Source organism: Macrobrachium nipponense, chromosome 35 (genome assembly GCF_015104395.2).
Source record: "Macrobrachium nipponense isolate FS-2020 chromosome 35, ASM1510439v2, whole genome shotgun sequence".
Lineage (NCBI taxonomy): Eukaryota > Metazoa > Arthropoda > Malacostraca > Decapoda > Palaemonidae > Macrobrachium > Macrobrachium nipponense.
The window spans coordinates 28,004,283-28,024,282 of NC_061096.1; the positions used below are offsets into that span (position 1 = coordinate 28,004,283).

Consider the following 20,000-nt stretch of genomic DNA (forward strand, 5'->3'; position numbering starts at 1 on the left):
TAAATGTAACCTCCGGCAAAAATGTCTGAAGGACTTGTTGGATTTCGGGTGAAAAATAGATGTGCTCGCGGAGGTGGGCGTCGGCGGCCAGGTATCTCCCCACCAAAATTTCACCTATTTCCAAGAGAGAGAGAGAGAGAGAGAGAGAGAGAGAGAGAGAGAGAGAGAGAGAGGAGATTGTCTTGCAAGCTACGAAAAATGGACCTGTCGTGTCGTGTCTGATTCAGCTATCACTGTCGTCTAATTGCTCCGGTGACCTCTATATGTTTTTCTTTGGGCCATTATATTTAACGATTTACAAATTAACCTCATTATTTTCCTGTCTCATATTATATGATAGGTTTAAAAGAAAACCATGCATTCGCTACTGACTTCTGTCTAATGCCGGGAAAAGGAAGGCCGAAATGTTTACTACATAGGCAGGAACCGAAACGCGGTCTTGGAATAAAAATAAAATTTGCCCGGCAGATACACAAATATTTAGATTGTTTTAAGTTCCAACAAACGGCACAACGGCGTTATTGCAAGAAAATTTTATGTTTTCAACTTTTACCTGACAAAATAATCTATATTCCTTAAGGCTTCTTCTTTATTCTATCTCAAAACCGGCTCTTATTTCATGAATTGACTGTTATTCTATATGCCATCATAGCCAAGGTGTCAGTTCCCATGATGACGTGAGAGAGAGAGAGAGAGAGAGAGAGAGAGAAGAGAGAGAGAGAGAGACCCTTACCATAAAACATGAAATGATACAATGTAACTGCCTAATCGGTATCAGTTCCTATGATGACGTGAGAGAGAGAGAGAGAGAGAGAAAGAGAGAGAGAGAGAGAGAGACCCTTACCATTAAACGATACAATGTAACCGCCTAATCGTCATTCCAATCGCTAATTAATTTCTCTCTCCTTTCACAGAAAAAAAAATGGCAACGCCACTCCAGAGCACGCGTCTTCATTTCGCTAACCGCTCCATATTTACGTTATCGAGTCTGTGCAAGTTGCTCTTTCCTCCTCGCTTCTGCCGACTACAACAACAAACTTACGACAACTTTTTAGGGAGTCCGTTTCCGGTGTTGGTGGAGGAGAGTTTGCTGGAATTTCACGAAAAGAAAAGGAAAAACGAGGTCACTCAACTTTCCCCAATCTGGGGCATCGTCTTGCTCAAGGACGCTGTGGTGGTGAAATGGGAAGCTTGCTTGCTTGCCCAGAACGCGTGATTGTGTTGTACCCATTTGAAAGTAGCGAAAACCTTAACGAATGCATTTGCTTTATATAAATAACAAACCATATATATACATGTTTCATATATATTATATTATATATATATATATATATATATATATATATATATATATATATATATATATATATATATATATATACACATCTCCCAAGACTTTTGAAGCAACAGAGAGCAAGATCTTTGGCATTCACCCCCAGAGGCATTTGAAAACAAACTACCAACCAACAGGCGACCTGATGATAACAGAGAATATACTGTTTTACACACATCTGCTGAGATTAAAGGGGTCTAACCATTTTAATACATACAAAGGTCACTACGTTTCAGATATGATCTTCACGTGAGGAACACATGTTTGAAGGACATTGATTAAAAGGGAAACTAAACAATATCGTCGCCCGTCTGTGGTTTAATCATCAACCCGAGATAATCGTAAACAGCTCTCTCTTGATGAGTAGACCCTACCACAGATGCAGTGACCTTTGTTTACATTAGTTATTTCTTTATCCCTCCCTTTTTCGTTCTGATCTGGATCGTTTATGAAAGCAAGTCTGCTACGTCATCTTTCTTTCCAATGCACGTAGTTCGTTTGAAAATATGCCTTAGAAATAAAGGGGAAATACAGTGCACTTAATTGCTGGAAAATGTCTTAGAATAAAGGAAATAAAGTGGCCTTAATTGTTCCAATCTTTCTTCGATCCGTGTGTGTATATGTATGTATATATGTGTATATATATATATTATATATATACATATATATATCATATATATATATATATACATAAATATAATATATATATATATTATATATATATATATATATATATGCAGAAGCCAGGTACTATGTCGTACCTCTAAGTAAATGGGGATACAATCCACAATGAAGTAAAATCCTCTTGTAGTTTAAAATATATATCTCTAGTAAAGGATTAAAGCTTTCGACCATCAACTGTGGTCTTGTTCACTAAAACTTTAGTGAACAAGACCACAGTTGATGGTCGAAAGCTTTAATCCTTTACTAGAGATATATATCTTAAACTACAAGAGGATTTTACTTCATTGTGGATTGTATCCCCATATATATATATATATATATATATATATATATATATATATATATATATATATATATATATATATATATATATATGTATAATCAAGGCCTCCAACTTCATTCATGTAACTTAAAGGCCCTCTGAGTACTCCCGCCACTCACTCACATCTTAATTCTGTATTATCTTTAACATCTCTTCATTGATCTCCAGGCCCCTTCCCTATATACCCCTTCCCCCGACCGGGTATGGGCCTTCTACTGACTCATCTGAAGACAACTATTGTCCGCTATTCTCTCAGGGACAGTCTAAGCCGTCTGCAACTCCCTTTCATCATCCACGTCTCATCTTCTGGTGGAACTTACGTGATTTCACTTATGCCGTCGTTTCAAACTTCTCCTACTATTGCCATCTGGCTCTTGGATATTCGTCTTAAAGCTGTATCTTCAAGCCAACAAAATCTTTTTACATGTAGTTTTACCATTATAGCAAGATTCGTGTCAATACAGCAATAAAGATCGCGATAAACTTGTGCATCATCTTACTTTCGTAAGCGAATCTTTAATCTATTTTAGTTGTAAGTTTGATTCGGCCTGTTCAGTGCCTGGCTCTTGACATTTTTTTGGTCTTTTAACCGAGTTCCAGCCCAAAAGAACCTACATATGATATCACTGTTCCTAAATCAAGCCTTATTAATAATTTTAGCCATGTAATTTATATCACTTTTTTGTGCTTAATGTCCTCATTACTTCCGTTTTTCTTAGATTTATTTTAAGTTCCATAACTCTAGGGATATGATGCCCCCTGTTTAAGTAAACTTTGTATGTAAAGTCGTGTTTTGTCGATTAAAACAGATATACTTTTTTGTGCTTAATGTTCTCATTACTTCTGTTTTCCTTAGATTCATTTTAAGTCCAATATCTCTAGAGATATGATGCACCCTGTGAAAGCAAACTTTGTATATAAAGTCGCTTTTTTCTGTATATTTTTTAATCTGTCAAGTTTCTGCCGTTACGTCATCCTAAACTCGCTCATCCACCTCCGACTGCTTCTTACATCATATAGATACGAGAAGAGTAAACAACAGAGGTGCAACAGCACTCAATCGTAGCAATCCAATATTTATTGCAAATGACCTGCCAAGGCCCCGTCAACATAAACTCGGCATCTTCGTTGTTCATGGAGAATTTCAATGAGCTTTATATATCCAACGGGAATGCCATACCGATGGAAGACCTTCCAATGATGTCGGTCTGAGGAGGCTGCCGAATTCCTTCTGGCTGATTAATCAGGATCATTATTAACTTCCAAACATAGCTACACAATATGTTTCTGCAAGTAAATGTGACCTCTTCAGCTCCGATCCCATCTTTTCCCAAAATCAACTGATCCATTTTCTTTAAAGATTGATCAGTTTCTACCGCAAGCCTACATCCGAGGGAGTCGGGATGTCAAGAGAGGTCACTGTCGTTCAGAAAAATACATATGCACATTTACCGAGTTGCAGTGACCAGCAGAGTTTATATATATGTGTATATATATAGTCATAAAAATTCAAGCAAGGGTAGCCAACCACTCCCAGGAGCAACAACTGTCGTGAACGCCATCATGCATGGTTCAAATGGGGCAGTGTTAGATTGTCTCGCACTGCATAATTAAAACCCCAATTGAAATCCATCCACAGCAACAACAGAACCAATACACGCTGCCCAGCAGTCGACATTGCAACAATATGGGCCAGAAACAACCAAACCCTCACTGGAACCAGCTAGTTAGTTACTCGTAGAGAGACAGCAATCTCACCACACCCTATAACCCTAACCTCTTTCTCGTCTTACCTCAAAACCTTTTTCTTCTATATCCCAAACCTCTCCTGGACTTGCTGGCGATAAAACAGAAGAAATTCCTGTGACCATTTGTGGATCTAGAGAGAAGCAAATATAGTAGAACATTTCCAAGAGGCAAAAGCCCACATCATTCAACATCTTCCTTTCAGTTGATGCTAAAAAAATGAATGAATTAATGAATGAATGACTAAATAAATAAATAAATAAATAAATAAATAAATAAATAAATAAACTACTTTTCTGAGGAAATCTTTTGAAATGAGGCTTCTGGCCACATCCGTCACCCCGATTACGACCAATCACAGTTGTCTAACTACCAGATTCATACATTGTAGCCTAAGCTAACTGACTACCCTAAAATCCAGTCTGCCTTGGTATGGAATGGACCTGGTTCTTCTGTGTGTGTGTGTGTGTGTTTTTTTTTTATTGAAAAAATGGCCTCACATTTCTCTGGTGACCCTTTCCTTCCCTAAACCTGTTTTCAAGTCGTAGCTGCATTTTTTTAAAGACAATAAACTGTTGAGAGGCTGAATCTTGTTTGTGAAGCTGGATAATGTCCAAAAGGACTTTCTGGAATTGCAAATTTGCAGTTTTAATTCGTAGGATAATTTCTCCCCAACAAGGTTTTATTATTGATGACCAGAAGGCACATTAATAATATAACAGGTATGTTAGGTAAGGCATTATAGTACATTGTATTGCAGGAAATGCTATATGACTCACAAAGTATAAGGTTACCTTTGACCAGCAGTTTAGAAATGTGACAACTAACGTATTAAAAAAAATATGCATTTTAATGCCGCGAGGACTACGTTTTTTGGGACTCGTCGTCATGCGGATAATATCAGAAATTTACAGAATTCTCTTAAGCCCGGATACTGTCTATGTAAAATAGAGTCGCTTCCCGATTAAAATTATTTGCTACACGCAGTACTATACGTTTCCACCAACAAGGCGCTATTGAGAATTCTCCTGAATTTTTACTACAAATGACTCTTAAAAAAAAACTACATTTCGTGACATGAGAAGACAACTTCATCTTTAATAACATTTCTGAATTCTTCTTCTTCTACTTCTTCAGGAGAGTTCTCAACAGCGAGGATCTGGTCGAACTGTGATATCAAAGTAAGTGTTCGTTTGTGCTGATGGACTGACGAGAGAACCAGTGGCTGCTAACTGCCGACGAACGAGCTTCTTCGCCAACAGGCTGCCTACAGACAGTTAGCGTGCTGGGGGGAGTGGGGGTGGTTATAAGGAGGGCGGTGCAGCAGGGGCAGCCTGCAGAGTCAGACAGCCTCTTTTGGTGAAAAGAGGGCAAACTGCACAAAGAGGCAAGAGGAGTGACCTTGCAGGCTTCCCTATAACATGAGCGTGCGAGCGTTGGAGACGGTATACGCAGCAGCAGCAGCAGCAGCAGCAGCAGCAGCAGCAGCAGCAGCAGTGAAGGGGTATGAAATAATAATAATAATAACACAGCTCAGCGTCATCACCACGGTAGCGATAATATACAACGAAGGTACGTGTTAAACGGTACAACGAGGGTACGACAGCCAGACCGTGAGCGGGGGAGATGTTACCGTGCAGCATCGCCTCAGTTCTGTGGCCAAGCTGGGCGCTCCGCCCCGGGGGGGTGCGGACCCGCGTACGGGCTTTACCTCGGCCTGCTGTTTCGGCCCCGTCTCCGTCGTCATGGTGAGGAGGAGGAGGAGGAGGAGGAGGAGGCGGAGGACAAGGGAGCCACACTACTGAAGAGGAGGTCCTCCCTACGACGAGGACAGAGAATCGGTCTTCCAAGGACGTTGACAGTCAGTGGACGTTTTACCATTAAAATCTCACTTAACACTTTTTCTTTTTATCTTTTTTCTACTTCTGCTTTTGTAATGACGGAGGAGGTGCCAGGGTCCTTAGTTCAAGGGAGGTAGGAAGAGATCAGAGGTTTCTCGGTTTCTTCCCTTCTCGGAGATTCTGAGAAACTCAATAACGGCGAAAGATTGTCATTATTATTATAACAGTCTAACCTTTATCAGTCCCCTTTTCATTTAAACACGAGGAAAATGGGGAAAATAATGAAAAACGAAAGAGCACGGGCTAAGAAGAGAGAGAGAGGTCACATCGGGGATGACGAACAGCAAAGAGAATAGGCGTGTGGAAATTGTAAGCAGCGGCAGGCAGTGTGTTGGGTAAAAAGCCACTTGTTGCTTCAGTAATGCTGGCCCGGTCGCCCACACACACACTCAAACACACACAGCACTTCTGTACCGACAATTCCTGGGCTAAACGGGTCGTGGCCGACCTCTGAAGTGTGAGAATATGATACTTTTTTTTTTTTCTTTTATCAACTGCCGTTTGTTTCAGTGGCCGTTTAGTCACCTACCAGTGTTTCTATTATCACGTATAGTCTTCAAAAACTCTCCGAGGGGTGGTATCTCCTGATGCAATACTGGAATACTGCATAATTCAAAGCTATCGACACGGCTGCTCTCTCTCTTTCCCTCGACAACTTCGCACCGACAGACAATATTTTTTTCTCCCTCTCTCTCTCTCTCTATGCCTTTATCAACAATATATTAATTGGCCCTCTCATAAACTGGGAATTCTCCATTATATATTGCATCTTCATGACAATATTTCAGTCATTTTCATGCGAGGCCAAAGGATAGGTGCGGCAGGCGACTGACACACTTTTTATTCATGAGAGCGAGAGAAATGTTCCATGGCACCTTTCCCTTGATGTCTTGTTTCTGATTTTCCTTTCTTTTTATATATCAGTCGATCGTTATTTTAACCGTTTCTCGTGTACTAATATTCATCACCCACCCCTTCTTCTCAATCTCTTTCCTTCTATTTGTATTTATTCGTTATTTTCCTTAAATGGTAGGTTTCGCAAAATGAAGGAAAACTGATTTCAACCCATTGTAAGACTGACCGGTTGCACGAATAACTACAGATGATCAAAGGCCGCACGTATTCTCGTTTCAATAATTAAATGAATATATATATATATATATTTTTTTCCTTTTATCATCCAGGTGGTTCAGCTTCATATGCCAATGATCTAGGAGCAACGGGGAGAACTTGAACGAACTGTCATCGCAGCCTTTTTAAGTGTCGCACAGAAATAATGCCGACGTCGTACCGACGGGACAATTATTATTACACACAAAGAGGAACTCGTATAGTAGATACACGAGAGCGCCTGGCTGCATCGCGTACGCACGACTTGGCCGCCACAGCGTCACTAAACCTTGTGTGTGAGTCTCTCTCTCTCTCTCTCTCTCTCGGCAGCCACATCGCCTGCAGGGAGGAGGAGGAGGAGGAGGAGGGAGAAGAGGAGGAAGAAGAGGAGGAGCTTAGGGTGGTGTACGACAACGCATCACACACACATGAGAAAAGATGAGTAGATGAGAGGAAGAACAAAGGAATAACGAACCTGGAGGAATATGATTATAAAAGGAAATTCGTTGTCTCGTTTCCGATAATTCGGGCGGGGTGGAAGTATGGCAATCAGGAGGTTTGGCGGGTGGGGTGGGGGGAGGGAAAAAAACCCCGTGACCCGAGAGTAGGCATTGGAAAATAGAGCAAAGTCCGCCACTTGGCAGACAGCGTTAGATAAACAGAGCGGCCATGGCAGACATAGTCTATTTGCCGGGTCACGCAGGTTCTTTTGAACGGCGCAATATATATATATATATATATATATATATATATAATATATATATATATATTATTATTATTATTATTATTATTATTATTATTATTATTATTATTATGTTATTATTATTATTATTATTATTATTATTATTATTAATTATTATTATTATTATTATTATTATTATTATTATTTTATTATTATTATTATTATTATTATTATTATTATTATTCAAAAGACTGTTTGAATGACAGTGGCCGAAACTAAGATGAATTCTAGTTTTCAACAGAGGCCATATATATATATATATAGCCCTTTGAATTTTGCTCTGATCACATGAACCAATGATAATTCACTTGCAAACTACAATGTAGATTTGGGTGAAGTAGTGGCGAATCTAGAAGTCCTTCATTTGGGGGGAGGGGTTTGGGGGCATTTAGAATTATCACTCACTCACACACACACAAACACACAATATAGTTGTTGTTGTTGTTGTACAGTTGTTTGAAGCAGCCATGAACTAAGCCAATTTTTGCTACTAATAATGAGAAAACAGCGCTTATTATTCATATCTATGGGGCGGGGGCGGTGAGGGGGGCGCAACTAGGGTGGTGGAATGCGCTTTTGATTTTTGGGACGGTATATTCGGACATTTACTTCTATACATCAAAAAAGAGTTAACTGACCATACCACATACAGTACTTCATAATAAGGGATCTCTTTACTATTAGCACAATAAAATGGCTAATACTGTAAAATTAAGCTTTTTAGAAATCTGCGATTGTGCAAAGATTAAAAATCAGGTTATTAAGATTCTCCCTTTTTAATTTTCTGTCCGTCCGCATTTTTTTTGTTCGTCCTCAGTTCAGCAGAACTACTGAGGCTAGAGTGCTGCAAATTGGTAAGTTGACCATCCACCCTTCAGTCATCAAACATATCAAATTGCAACCCCCTAGCCCTGGCAATTCTTATTTTATTTAAGGTTACAGCCAGTTATCATCGTTAGTCTAGCAACGCTATAGAACAGGCCACCAACGGGCCATGGTTAAAGTTTCACAGGGCGCGGCTCATACAGCATTATACAGAGACCACCGAGAGATAGATCTACTGAGGGTGGCCTTGATTGTACGCTGTACATTAGACGCACTTTTTACTCGTTTTGTATTCCAAAGAAGCAACTAACAATTATAAGACGCAAACAAAATCGGAGGGAACAGCTCAGAGACAGACACCTGCATGCTCGCTTGCACGCCCTGGTCGGCCGAAGAGGCGGTATTGCAATAACAATCAGCACAGATATTGTTTGCGGTGTGGCGGATGGATGAAAATTTGATGCGTGTGCGCTGCCCTCGGGGAGCGATCTGTTTGAAGCGCCCCCCACGCCCCCCACCCCCGCGCCCAAGGCCATTTAGGAGAAAACCATCTTCATTTCATGATGGCCACAGCTTCAAAGATTCAGCTGGATGAAGAGTGAATGTAGCAGTGACTGTTGGTGACCTTCAATACGGCCACTCCCTTTAAGGGGAAAGACCTCTTGGATATATATATATATATATATATATATATATATCTATATATATATATATATATATATATATATATGTCTCCGATATATATATATGTTTCTCGAAGTGACTGGTAGTGCTGTGATCTCTCTCTCTCTCTCTCTCTCTCTCTCTCTCTGTATATATATATATATATATATATATATATATATATATATATATATATATATATATATATATGTATATATATGTATATGTATATATATATATATATTATATATATATATATATATATATATAGATATATATATATATATGTATTATGTGTCCTGTCGCTCATGAGTCGAGTGTGTATAAATGTATAGAGTGTATCAATAAACTGATCTTCACACAGTTTATTTTCTACACATCATCTTTTTCGCTGGTGAGAAAATAAACAGGAAAATGGAATACAAAGCAAAGATGACCAGCATTATAAAAAATGCGAGTCTGTTGGCATTCCCTTAAATTCCCAAAAGGCTAAAAAAAACAGGCGAAAGACGCCTTAAAAATCTCAGACTTACTCAAGTATCGACGCAGCCAACGGCAAAGAGCTTGACCGGGGAAAACTAATAAAGGTCTCATAGGAGAAAGAAAAACTTGAAAAATTGGCTGCGCGGAAAATACTTCTGGGATTAGGTAACCCCCAGTAGATCCAAAGGATGGGTTATAAAGAACGAGACTAGAATATTAATTGGCTGACTGGTGAAAGAAAGTACAATGAGCGCCTCTTTCCTTGATCATGTTTCTTTGTAAGGTAGCACTCTCCTGAGCGTCGTTTTTATGCACACATAAACGAATAAACGACAAGATACAATACGTCATTCCACTTGTATAAAAGTGATGAGGGCAGTAAAATATGACGTACACAAAACGTACCGAATTTCAAAGTTTCGTTTCGTTAAGCAAGTATTAAAAGCAAAATTTACCAAGGAGGTGTACGTCACTTATACATATCAAATTGAGAATGCCCAGCCATAACCAGGTTTTAAAAGCAGCTACAAATGGCCAAGAAGTCTTCTTACATTGGGGCACTTTTCGCTAAATAAAACGGTACCCTGAGAATAATTATATATCACGTCAGAAATAATAGTAGACCGTTATCAAATGCGCTAAGCGTCATCCATCCATATTAAACAGGAACATCTGATCAAAAGAAATTGTATTTATTCTAGCACATATTTATTGTCCTAAAATGGAAGACTGCTGTATCTGCAAGAATACAAACCCGAGAAAAATTGAGTTAAACTATTTTTTTTATTGCACCTTACTACCGATTTTGCAATACTGCAAATGCGACAGTCTAAATACTCGTGGAAAGTATCGGAGAATCGTTCTGAAATTGCAGTCACTTGTGTATTAGTGTTTCACGAGGTGGCGTCTCTCAGTTTCGAAAACTTTTCAGATACTGTAAGTTTTCCATTTTAGGGCAGTATCTAACTGTCCTCGAAAATCATTTCTATCTGTGGTTAAAAAAAAAAAAAGAAATAACTTAAAAACTTTCCGTAAGGCTCTAATTACAATCACTTTATCATCCCAATATTGTAAGGAGACTTCTATACCTATAAAAATACAGCCGTTCCAGCTTTCTGGTTATCTTCGAAGATCATTTCCCTTCTGGGTAAAAAAAAAATAAAAAAATAAAAACTTCAGCCTCCAATCACAAAAACTTAATCATCCCAATATTGTAAGGAGACTTCTGTATCTATAAAAAATAAAATTCTGTATCTATAAAAATAAAAGTCCAAGCTTTCTGATTATCTTCGAAAATCATTTCCATCTGTGGTAAAAAAAAAAAAACTTGTCATGCCCCAATTACAAAAACTTAATCAGCCCAATATTGTATGGACACTATGAGAAGAAGAAGAAGTAGAAGAAGAAGAAGAAAAGGTCCCAGCAGCAGTTTTGATCTGGGAAAACGGCTTGTGAAAACGGCTACAGACATGTATACGTAACCTTTTGATAAAATCAACACATAATTTTACAGAGTTCTCCTTGCATGCAAGGCCGTCAGTCTGCGATGTTCCGTAGTCTACGGTTACATTCTTCCAATTTCACGAATTCGCCGATTCAGCATCTGTGAGTAGTGAGACCAAACTGAACATTCTTATCTCGCCCCCTATCCCGATAATACAAAATTTCATGGCCTACCTACCTTCCTTCCCCCATCAGGAGCAAATTTTTCCTTCTCATTCTTTTACCGTCCCTAGAATGACTAAACGACGTTTTGCAGAAAACATTATAATTCGCATTCCTTTTTTCAAATCCAGTTTTTATACCTTCTAGAGAATCATTAGTGTATAATCTGGAGTTAATATAAAAGAAAAAAAGTGCTCTCATTGTAGACGAAGACTGCAGTAAAATCCCTCTTCAGTGACTTCACTGAGAATGAATTTTTTTTTCAAACTATAATAACGCCAAAATATCTTTTAAAATCGAATTACCTATAATTTGGGAATAACTTATACCCAAATGGAATTATATTCGACGCGAAGCATTTATCAATTATATGATTCCCTTTGGGGTGTAAACTATTATATTCTCCAGGTATCCAGGTATTGTGAATTCCATATTGAACGATATATGTATATATATATTATAGTATTTATATATATAGATATATATATATATATATATATATATATATAATATATATATATTATTATCTATATATATATTATCTATAGTAATATATGATATCAGAATAAATTAGATATTAATAATATATTATATATATATGAATATATATATATATCATATATAATATATATATATATATATATAATAATATATATATATATATATAATATCTAGTAATTTATAGATATCGATATATATATATATATATATATATATAATATATATTATTATATATATATATATACTATATATATATTATATATATACTATATATATATATATATATATATATATATATATATATATATTATGGTGTGTGTGTGTGTGTGTGAATCTAGCGTGTATATGACAAAAATTCGACACACACACATACACACGCACAATAACTGGACATCAAGACAGAGGCTCGTGAGCGCTCCTTCGTCGAAATGGGCAGATTCCATCGCTCGCTGTTCTGTCCCAGGTCCAGACCTTGATTTCGTCTCGGAAAATGGAGCGATTCTGTTTTGGCCCCGCGCCACGGAATTGGGCTTCGTGCGCACGCGCGCTCTCTCCCATTCGAAACACGTGGTGGGTTTCATCTCTCAACAGCCGTCTCCTACTTATATCGCCAATTGCCGAAAACGCACATACGCGCACACCTTGGTACTTTATTAATAATAATTACTAATAATAATTACAGTTAAGTTTGAGAATAAAATAAGAATGGTGCTCATAACTCCTGTAGATTTAAGGCCAAAAACCACACACATACATACATACGTACTCACGTTTGAATATACACGAAAGCTCTTATAAATCTATATATTCTCTTCAGCAATGCTGATTAACCCTAAATTATTTGACACGAAAGTTCTTACAAATCTGTATATTCTCTTCACCAACCCTAATTAACCCTGTATTAATTGACACGAAAGCTCTTATAAATCTGTATATATATATTATCTTCACCAACCCTACTTAACCTCGTGTTATTTGACACCAAAACTCTTACAAATCAGTATATTCTCTTCATAAACCTTAATTAACCTCGTATTATTCGCAAAACATCAATCACCCCACACATGAATCATGGCCTTTTCATATTCCCAAAGTGCGTCTCTGTTTTCTGAGCTTTCCCTGACCTCTCTCATCACTCGATACTATATAAAAATATTTAGACACAGAGCCATTACACATTCTTGTACACGAAAGACGAGCAATGAAACAAAAGTATATATAGCCTGAAGAGCTATGCAAGGTAATTCATATTTCCAAGGAAAAGTATCAAAATCACGCATTTCTATTCTGCAAGATTTAAGGAAAATCCTAAAAGCACGATAATAGCTACATTACTTGTCCTTTTTAAATGTTTATGTGGAGTTGACAGTCGAGATCTACAAGTTAAAATCAAGCGTTAGGACGTTTTCTAACGGCCGATGAACTTCTCATCCGAAAAATACCATCTGTTCCATGAATTTGATATATCACAGAATTATTACCTAAAATAGCACGTGTCAAAGATCAATAACAAATTATTTCCTAATATTAAAAGATAGTGAATAATACGTCATAACTACGTCATAACTATCAGAAAAATATGTTCCATCGCTGGATTATAGATGTGAGTAATCCTCGCGTGTGTACTTTACCCCATTCTATGTTATCAAGAAGGACAAGCTTTCTTCACATTCACATACCTGTAGGGGAGAAATAAAAGATAAATATCAGTAACAAGTAAAAAATATATGATCACCTGGAGATGGAAAAGATTCATTAGTTATTGCAAGAAGACAACTCCTATTGTTACCATGATATGAACAAAGAGAAGCAATGATGAATAACAAAGAGTATTAATAACGTATTCCTTATTCCTCGCTAATTATGAGCACTTTTCTCCGTTGATGACTGTGTGGTGTAGAAAATCTGCATAAACAAAAGGAAGACCGTCACAATTTCTAAAATTATATTCTAGGAAGAAGCTCTAGAGGGCGAATTAAGGCTGGGCACATAAAATGAAATAAATAAGTATCTTGTTAAGTCGTCTGACTGAATTTTTTGGAATTGGCAGACTCACACCAGTAGAAGGGAAGTCAGAAAACCTATTATTTCTGCCTCGTAAATTCTGAAAGCCAACTTGGCCACATTTCTTATCATATCTCGGTTAGTTTTCTTACTTTTCTCCAACATTTGTTTTAAATGTAAATCCCCGATTACCTGCCCTACTGCTGAATAGGCTAGCTGCTATTGCAACGGAGTGATAGATAATTGATTTATAGACTTTTGGCACCCATTCCAAGCACTGGGGCAACTAAGGGCATTCAACGCTGAAACGGAAATTGAAAGTGACAAGGTTTGAAAGGTGCAACAGAAGGAAAACCTTAAAGCACTTGCACTATGAATCTATTGTTACGAAAGGGTGGATAGACAGTATGATGGAAGAAAGAGAATATGAATAGAGGTAGAGTAAAAGGAGTGAAAGGGGGTTGCAGCTAGGAGGGGCCGAAGGGACGCTGCAAAGAACCTTGTGTAATGCCTACAGCGCACCGCACGAGGTACTCCGACGGTACAACGAAGTCAGCAAATTAAAATTCCTTGCATGATATCGTTATCGGTTAAGATTTGGTTTCAGCAAGAAAATTCCACTGGCTATAGAATACCAGAGACATTTCCGAGTGTTACAAGGCAGTTGCGTGAGGATGATGATCGGCAGCAGATACCTATGCGGCACAATGATCTACCAAATCAACCACTGAGAAAACAGGTAAAAAATGCGCAGAAGTTTCTTCGGCGCAATCGAGTTTTCTGTACACCGTATAATCAAGGCCAACCAAAATAGATCTATCTTTCGGTGGTTTCGGTATAATGCTGTATGAGCCGAGGCCCATGGAACATTAACAACGACCTGGTAGTGGCCTGTAAATATCTGCCAGACGCACGATGACGGTTATCTTTAAATTTAGATAAAATAAAAACTACTGAGGATAGAGGGCTGCAATTTGGTATGTTTGATGATTGGAGGGTGGATGATTAACATGCCAATTTGCAGCCATCTTGCCTCTGTAGTATGTAAGATCTAAGGGCTGACAGAAACTAAAAGGAGAGCTGGATTACCAAATAATTGTGGATCCTTCGAGGAGAACCAAAATATGATGGTGCTTAACTGGATGATGAGACTCAATTGTATATCGAAGATTTGTATGTCTACAATAACGGATAAACTGCTAAGCAAAATATATCTTTATACAGAAATTCGAATGAATTCGATAGACTTCTGGAGATTTCTTTAAATGAATAAGACAAATGGTCCCAGTTATATGCCAAAAACAAAAATACCTCAAACTCAAATTTTACCAGCCAGGTATGCCTGTATCCTAGGATAAAAAGACATGGAATAGAAGAAGAAGAAGAAAAGTAAAAGAAGAAAAGGGAGGTGAACGTGACATTCAGAGCGAAAGAAGCGATAATTTCTTTGATGGGGAAGGAAGGTTAATCGAACGGGGGACGGGTTATTCCTCCAAACCTCGAGAGATAGAGGAAGTCAGTGAGCCGACAAATTCGAGATCTAACTTGGACACGGCCGATGAGCGGGAGGCTCGTATCTTTAGGTTACGACCGGCGGTTATGGAGGAGACCCTTGTTAAATGGATTCGCTTATTTTCTATCCAGCCACTATTAACTAGCGGTACTGTCATCGAGTGGATCGACGGAATTGTTATGGAAGACAAGGCGTGATTCGACCTCCAGCTTACTCGGGCGCGTGCTGAAATCTACGGTCAAATAGAGCGTACTTTCACCAATGAAAATTAAAATATATACGCTATATTTCATTAGAAATAATTGTTCTGTGCGGTTTAACATGCAATTACTTATTTTTTTTACATTTTCATTCAAATAAATAAATCATAGAAATCCCATCGTAAAAGTCCTGTATCTTGAAATCAACACGCAATACCTTTTTCAGACTTTTTTATTTAGGCTTTTCCATAGGGCTTTCCTAACCAAACAACAACAACAGCAACAAAGTAACTTGCAGGCTTACTCCCCCAACAAGCGACTAGATTCATACGAGAATTCGATATGGGTTAGAGTGGAAAACTTGACTTCATATGTTTTCAGTTTGACATCAAAATACTTTTTTCCCCAGCTATTTTCTATTTCCAATTTAAAACTTTAAAGTCTCTACCAGCACCCATTTCCTTTCCCAATACTCTGGGAAAGCTGGCAGATCTCATACATTTACGACATAATTATACCAAGGTCTATAGAATACCGTTCCATTTTAAACCATTATGCTTATTTTACGAATATTTCAACGTTCAAGCGTCAGAGGAAACAAGTATGCGGATCCGGTGTAACTTATAATTTTCATTAGTAAAATAATCATCGTAGAGGCAGGGGGTAAATTCATAATTATAACTGATCTCATTATATTCGGCCGATACGTCCGTCACACGATAAGCACGTCACGTACAAAGGTAATTGAAGTTTCTGGGGCAGACAGAAAATAGTAATTATCAAAACACACACAAAAACACATACACACACACACACACACACAATACATCGACACTGCCACATTCGGATTTTTTTTTTGGGGGGGGGGGGGAGGGGGGAGTGGGGTTTGTCGCCATCTAAGACTGATGTTATTCCTTTTGGCGGGAGGGAGCAGTATCTTTACGATATTTACAGTGTTTTGTTTACGATCTGACGGTAATGCCCAAAACAAGTTTTTACTAAACCCTTGGCGGTAGTCACTATCAAGATCTACATATACACTCTCTTTAGACTGGTCACTATATAGGAAATATCCCCAAGTTCATAGTTGACCGTTGAGTCCGCTAATGAACATCCTAAGCAGTAATCCCTCCACAATCGCTGGATACATCTACACAAAGGTTAATCCGCGGTCCAGATAATCCTGCATTCACCTCTGTCTTGTAAGCATTCTCGCAATACCTGGGTATATCGAAGCCCTTTAAGGACAACCTTACCAAGACCTCTGACAACTAGGAGACTTCCTCTGATATTCGTTACTACTTTTGAATTGTACTCTGTCCATCAGCTTTTCGTCGGTCATTCTTCCTAAACGACTAAACTGTCTATTCTTTTCACCCATTTCTACAGTCCTTTCTTTGCCGTCCTGTATCACTCCATTCGTAAAGGCGACATAACACACACACACAAACACACACACACACATACACACACACACTCGTCTCAGACCCGCTTTTGAACCAAATCAGTTAGTAACCCTGTATAATATACCACATATACTTGGTGTCTATCGTTAAAGGTTTTCAATGGCTTTAAATAACATATTTTAATAAATTATATTTTGTAACATATCTTCCCCAATTGCTGTTAAATCGTAATAATTAAAGCACCTTATTATATTGAAATTAACAGATACTAAAAGAAAAAAATATAAAAAGACTTATACGATATTAAAAAATAAAGATATCTCGATTCTGACCCCACTTCCTATATACGTAATTGCTGGTAGTTTTCGAGGTATAAAAATAATAATAATAAAAAAGAAAGAACTTTTGGACAGCCAAAATCCATACGTGTAGTCATGCAACTGGGGAGGAGTCGAGATAAAACTCTCCTCACGTTCTATCTGGCACAGGGTTCGACGTCCTCCTCACCGCTGTCACTGGAAAGTCAGCCAAGTTTGAGGATCATCAAGACCATGTAGATAACCGCTGCTAGGGGAAGAAAACCACTGTTAGGGGAAGAGATAACCCCTGCTGGGGTAAGAGATAACAGCTGTTAGGGGAAGATAGCCAGGCAGCGCCTGCTGGGAGCGGGTATTAACGCAGGAGGAGGAGGAAGGCCTGATTCACTTGCCTTCGTTCTGTCGCGAATTACTTGGAAAAAAAAAAAACCATTACGAAGGACGGAAATCCTAAGTCCATAGATAGAATATCCAATTTAGGTCGAAGGCTAAGTGCTGGGAATTATGAGATCACTCAGCGCCGCCGAATGGGAAATTGAGAGTGATAGGTTTAAAAGGTGTGATAAGACGAACACCTCACACGAGGGCAGAAAGTAAGATGGAAGATAGAGAATATGAATGGAAGTACAGTAAAAGGAATGAAAGGGGGTTGCAGCTACAAAAAAACCATAAGTAATGCCTACAGTGCAACGTATGAAGTGCACTGACGGCACTAACCCCCTACGGGGCTTGTTGGTTTGGCTGAAGTTCTTATTTCGCAGATTTTATGTCGCAAATTTTGGTCAAGGGATTAATTCCATCGTCTCTCTCCAATAACAACTGTCAGTAATCGGTTATTCATTGTTTTAGTATCGACTATGAAAGTTCAACTGCAGAGAAAAAATATTTTTGTATAATTTAGGGGGGAGCGTTTGTCTGGCCGTCCATCTCCTTGCAAAAGTGGCAAGCAGCCAAATTGATCATTTTCAAATTACTCCAACACTGCATCCAATGAGGCTTATAAAAAAAATATATGACTGTATAATGGGGAAATACAGTAGGGGAAGTCATTCATAAATTAACACTAACAAATGGCTGGTTCTCTCTTAATTAACCATTGTTTAATTAACCATTGTTTCTTTAGGAACTCAATTTTCATAATTGCCACATTTTTTCATCGACGTAATTACATAGTATAGATATATATATATATATATATATATATTATATCTATATATATATATATATATATATATATATATATATATCATATATATATATATATATAGATATATATATATATAGATATATATATATATATATATATATATTATAAATATATATATATATATATATATATATTATATAGATATATATAATATATATCTATATATATATTAAACCATTGCTTTTTAGAAATGTAGGTCAGGGAATTTTAATTGTCTGATTAAATGTCATTTCCGTGCCTGTCATCATGGTTCTTTGGCAGATGATAAAAAATACTACAACTTGGTTCTATTTCATAAAGGGAAGTCTACCTGGAGGAGGAGGAAGAGGAGGAGGAGGAAGAGGTAAGTGTATTCATCTCGCTCTTACACTACATCTACTAACTACAACATCACCGTCACACAGTAATAACCTCACCAGACTATCGTTTCTTTAACACACTGCTGTGAAGCATTTATAGGTTTTAATGCTTTTTCCACATAGGTTTTGCTTTTGCTTTTAATTCTGCCTTCTTCATGCATTCATCAAGCCTTACAAATTTATTTATTTATTATCTTTTTCTTTTTCATGGTTGCCCGAGTTTACCTCCCTTCCCTTCACGTAGTTACAGAAAAGTGCTCCATAATGATGTCCACAACTTTGTGGCAAAATGATACTTTGCAAAAAGATAATAATGTCGCGATGAACCCTGAAGCTCAGATGTCCCTCTTAACTTCGGAGCACCCAGCCTAACTTCATCCTGAAAACATCAAACATCAGATACCTGGGCACCACAAGCACCTGAAACATGGGACGGTAAGTCATATTTACAGTTCTTTCCAAATTCTCAACTATTTCGCCGTCTAAAATGATTATTATTTGCTTATGGGAATACGATAAAATACCCTCAAGTCCCATTTACTCTTTGGAACAAATAAGGGAAAAATCATTCGAAGGGTAAAATATCAAAATAAGAGGGGATTTGACAGGTACATCGAGTGTCACTTTATACTTAGTTATTCTCTAAGGGCAAAAAAGAAAAAAAAATCAATAAATCAAAGTATTTTTTGTATGTGAATCTTGATATATTTTGTCATGAGGCCAGCTGGATTTCTCTACTTGAATTTTGAGGGGTTAGAAAATGGAGAGAATTGCTGGATACGATCCTAATATGGCCCTTCTAATTTTAATCATCTTGTTAAAAAGAACGAATATGAAAGATTCGTGAGCTTCTAGCCCCTGCTAATGGGTTTTAAATCATTCATCCAGAAACAGACACACTGGCTCCGAAAACAAACCGTTTATATTATTTAGACATACCCGTTCTCTCTCTCTCTCTCTCTCTCTCTCTCTCTCTCTCTCTCTCTCTCTCTCTCTCTCTCTCTCTCTCTCTCTCTGGC

The 20,000-nt window shown here is 37.7% G+C and overlaps 1 protein-coding gene across 9 annotated transcripts in view; it reads right to left on the reverse strand.

Annotated features, from left to right (window-relative positions):
* Positions 1–20,000, reverse strand: part of LOC135208527 (inactive dipeptidyl peptidase 10-like) — a 710,904-nt gene that overhangs the window by 121,758 nt on the left and 569,146 nt on the right. For 2 of the 9 annotated variants that reach the window (XM_064240817.1, XM_064240815.1), the window contains exon 1: positions 5,719–7,366. The exons of 6 other annotated variants lie outside the window; for them this stretch is intronic. In XM_064240817.1, the coding sequence (XP_064096887.1) occupies positions 5,719–5,832 (114 nt within the window). In that variant the 5' untranslated portion in view covers positions 5,833–7,366. Of the gene's footprint in view, positions 1–5,718; positions 7,367–20,000 lie in introns of those variants that run through there. One more of the 9 variants, XM_064240824.1, reaches the window with a different exon arrangement.